Source organism: Lactuca saligna, chromosome 5 (assembly GCF_052625555.1).
Source record: "Lactuca saligna cultivar CGN05327 chromosome 5, ASM5262555v1, whole genome shotgun sequence".
Taxonomy (NCBI): domain Eukaryota; kingdom Viridiplantae; phylum Streptophyta; class Magnoliopsida; order Asterales; family Asteraceae; genus Lactuca; species Lactuca saligna.
In genome coordinates, this window is record NC_136421.1 from 261,136,089 (window position 1) to 261,140,692 (window position 4,604).

Genomic DNA, 4,604 nt, shown 5'->3' on the forward strand with positions numbered 1-4,604 from the left:
CACAAAATGAACACATTCCTCCCCGCGCAACGCACGGATAACCCTTCTAGTTACTCATTAATCCTTTGACTCAAAACCACACCATTACCATCCTATTTGCAATACTGAAACTAAAATCGAGTTATTTTGAGGTATGGGTACTAAAAAAGCAATATGTGCGTAGATCAAGGGTCATTTATGTACTCAACCTTAAATGGAGTATATAGACGGGGAATGGTCTCAAAATCTGTTAAACCCTGAAGGATAAACCCTAGTTATCTCCCGATTTCTGGCTCTGCACCACCACTGATGGCGGCGAACGCTCTCCGACTTCGGCGATCACTCGCTCTCACGTCATCTATCTTCAATCACCCTAAGAATTTCTTTTCCGTCCTACCATCCGTCGCACCAAGTTTCTCCCCCTCTACCGCTCAACAAAACCCTAGCACATTTGATGTCAATCAGTCAAAGCCCAGTAATCTTTCCTTCCAATTCATCTCTTCAAGGGCCTTTTCTTCTCGACCTAGACACAACAATGTTGACACGGGTGGTGATCAGATCAGTCCAGATGATGTACTATTCGAGGGATGCGATTACGAGCACTGGCTGATTACCATGGATTTCCCTAAAGATCCGAAACCATCTCCAGAAGAGATGGTGGAAACATACGTTCAAACTGCCGCCAAAGTCCTTGGAAGGTCGTATCTTCCTTTGATCGCGTGTTTAAGTGCACTTATAGTATGATCCTTTTACGAGTTAGGGTTTTGGCGTATTTACTTAGTCTAATATTTTTTAATTTCAGCGTGGAAGAGGCAAAGAAGAAAATCTATGCTTGCAGCACAACTATTTACCATGGATTTCAGATCCAGGTATCAGAGGAAGTTTCCGAGCAGTTTCAAGGTATGTCTTTTCATAGTTGATGGTGTTCATTGATGTAAACGATCTCACTCTTCCTTGAACAGGTTTACCTGGGGTTGTTTTTATACTGCCTGATTCATATATCGATCCTGTAAACAAAGAATATGGAGGTAAGGTCTAGCTTTGTTATGACAATTTGATGAACAAAAAATGATTTTTGAGCATTAATTTCAGGAGACAAGTATATAAATGGAACTATAATTCCACGACCACCTCCTGTACAATATGGAAGACAAGGAGGAAGGTATAGTGATCGAAATAGAGATTACAATAGACCTCCAAGAGGTGGAATGGGGCAGAATGGTCAGCCTGGAGGACAGGGTGAGTATGCAGGAGATAGAAGAGGCCCCATGCCTTCTTATCAGTCAAATTACAACCAAGGAGATGGGAGAAGTGTTGACCCCAGTAAGCAGCAGGCAGGTTATCCTCAAATGGATCAGAGGAACTCTACTTTCAAGCAACCTGAAAGAGGTTACAACCAAGGAGGTGGTGGAAGCTACAGACAAGGAACAACGGAAGGACAATATGGCCAAGGTGGAGGTGGTGGTGGTTATGGAGGACAGTATGGACAACCAGGCGGTGGAAGTTATAATCAAGGCGCAGGAGGACAATACGGACAAGTAGGTGGTGGTGGTGGAAATTATGGTCAAGGCGGCTCTGGACAATATGGACAAGGAGGTGGTGGTGGCAATTATGGTCAAGGCGGCACTGGACAATATGGACAGGGAGGCAGTGGTGGTGGACAATTTGGTCAAGGAGGTGGCGGTATTGGACAATACGGACAAGGAGGTACTGGTCAATATGGGCAAGGAGGTCGGGGTGGTTATGGATATGGGGAAAATCCAAGATTTTCACAGGCTGACCAGAGGAGGGACAACTATGAAGAAGCAGAGGCTTTCAAAGTATGAATTACTCTTTTAATTAATCATTCCTTATTTTTAACTATGTGTTGAAGAAGTGTTATATAATATATTCTTTGATTTGCAGGAAAGATGATCAAAATGTCCAACAAAGAAACGTAAATATCCCTTGAAGAATGGACTTTTTACAAGATGAAGCAGCAAAGTTTTTTTTTTTTTTTTGGTGGGGGGGGGGGGGGGGGGTACGATTATGCTGTTTTTAATAATACGATGGAACTTTCTATGGTGTAATTTACAATCTTTTATCATATGCGTTTTGAAGGAAATTGCCTATATTAGATTAACATATGATTACATTACGTTTAGGTTTTGTTTTATATGCTTTTATATCAAAAAATGCATGTGATAGAATGTCAACATGTGTCTCCTAAATCAGTTTCTTATGTCGCCGTCGGTTTTGGAAAAAAAAAATTCCAAAACAAAACTGTGGATCAAATTTGGTCTTTGACTTTGACTTCACCGTTTTCGTTTCGAAATAGTTGTCATTTATGAAGATATTCTTTTAAATCTTCAGTTTGGATTTATATAAAGTTAAAATGATTTTCTTTGGGATTATATGTAAAATGATTATAATACATGGTAAATATGATTAATTATTCATGTGTCTAGTAATTGACAAAATCGTAAAAATGGGGTCCACACCCCCAAATGATATTTCAAAAATCATATTTACGGTTCCAAAGGTTTATAAGCTCTTTTATCATGTTCATCACAAAAGCCAATAAAAGAGATGATATTTACATGTTTATATGAAGAAAGCACTTTGATCTCGTTTAAGAAATGGGTTACTTGATCATTAGAAACTCAAAAACACTCGCACATCCACTTTCTGAAAATAAAAAACTCACAACCTCATCCTATTGTCTTCTCCTTCCCCTTAAACATCTTTCTCTCTCAGTTAACGAAAACCATTGTCGATCTCTTTTCATAGCCGTCGGCTTTTGCCACCAACGTCGCCATTAGACACCTCTATCAATCTTCTTCGCCGTTAGACGCCTCAACAACCGTGCCTCCCAATTTCACTTGGAATTTGGTTTAAAATGGGGGGTAGAACACATAATACACTTGATTTACAGTTTCTTCATGTCTTTTTTCCCATGGCTTGAGGGTTTTAGATCGAATGGTTTTCTTTTTCAGATGGGGGGAATGGTGGGTTTTTCGATCTTGTTGCAGGTTTGAGGTGACACTCTCTAATGATGGAATGAAGGTAGGAAAAAAGAGCAGATATGTAAAAATGGTGATAGATGGGGCATAAGCTAGGATTCATGATAGTGATGGCGATTTGAGTTGGAAGTTTCAACAAAGGAATGAGAGATGGAGTTGTAGGTTTCACACACAATCACCCGCCCTAATATGATACTCCTCAGTCTTCCAATACCCCTCTTAACTTTCTAAAGGCCCACCAAAACCCTTTTTACATCCGAGGAAGGAGTATGAAAGGCGATGAAATCAATTATGAGTTCTGAGTAATTGGGGTTGAATTTCCGAAACAATGGATTTGAATTTCTGAAACAATGTGAATGTTGGAAGCAAGGTAAAATGACTGAAAGGAGTAGATGAAGTATATGGATGGATATTTACGAAGATGTTCTTAATGTCAATGGAGAGAGAGAGAGAGAGAGAGAGAGAGAGAGAGAGAGAGAGAGAGAGAGAGAGAGAGAGAGAGAGAGAGAGAGAGAGAGGGCCAACTTTATTTTTTATTTTCTTTTTCATTTTAATTAAATAGAAAAAACATAAAAAAAATCAGAAGGGAATTACAGTCATTTCAATTTACCAAGGGATCAAAATCACAAACAAACTACCTCAAAAGGCCGATCAATCCAAAAAAGTTGTGGTTTGGACTGAAATCTCGAAAAAATACATATCACATGGACCATTTTGCAATTTTGTCTTAGTAATTGGTAATTAGAAGTTTGTAAAAGATTTTTTTGGAGATATTGATTTAACCTGTTACATATTAATATAATCTTTCTATAGTAATAAAGAATAACCATTAGGCCATCCGTAATGCTCTCTACGAGCAAGGGTCGTGAAGAGCTTCTAAATCAGCAACCACGAACCACCCAAACAACTGGGGTACTCACCACGACCATGAAGAGAGAGAAAGAAGAGTCGGAGAAGAAGTCAGAGAGAGGAGAAGAGAATGATTAGACGTTCTCCTTCGTCCTGCCCACCACAATCGACAACGAAGATAAAGGATAACGGTGTATATGGGTGGTGTGCACGAACGATTCTCGTTGCCACCTCAACCACAGAGCCTTTCGTGCTCGGTATATCGGAAGGTCTTAGTGTCAATTTTCATTTTCTCATAATTTACGGGGTTTTTTATTTTTTTCAAATGCTCTATAAAAATAATCCTTGTCATTTTCTCATATATAATTTTTTTTTTTAATTATTGATTTTGATAATAAGTTAGATTATTATTTATTTGATCCTGTTTTTTAGAAGAAATTTAAATTCGTCTTAAATAAGTTTCAATTATGATTGTCGATAGTTAATTGTATTTTTATATTGAAAATTCTACAAAATCATGTTTAATTAATAATTATTTGAAAACAATTTATTAATAATTATAAATTTTATTATAAAAATTTAATTATTTTTATAATTATAATTTCCACGGTATAAAATATAAAAATAATGTAATATATAGAGTGTAACATGTTTTTAAAAATTAACTAAAATTTACGAAGATCGGTCTAAATCGAAAAATAAAAGGAAAAGAGAAAAAATATAAAATTAAAAAGAAGATTTATAGCATTTGGTAGACATGATTCTCCGTCTTCA

General features: G+C 37.3%; 1 protein-coding gene across 1 annotated transcript; it reads left to right on the forward strand.

The window, feature by feature from the left end:
• The first annotated feature begins 218 nt into the window (after positions 1 to 218).
• Positions 219 to 2,083, forward strand: MORF1 (multiple organellar RNA editing factor). The gene is made up of 5 exons (XM_078995877.1): positions 219 to 677; positions 782 to 879; positions 942 to 1,007; positions 1,072 to 1,799; positions 1,885 to 2,083. Exons 1-5 carry the CDS (start codon positions 289 to 291, stop codon positions 1,891 to 1,893), a joined length of 1,290 nt encoding a protein of 429 aa, XP_078852003.1. The 5' UTR covers positions 219 to 288; the 3' UTR covers positions 1,894 to 2,083.
• Positions 2,084 to 4,604: the final 2,521 nt, after the last annotated feature.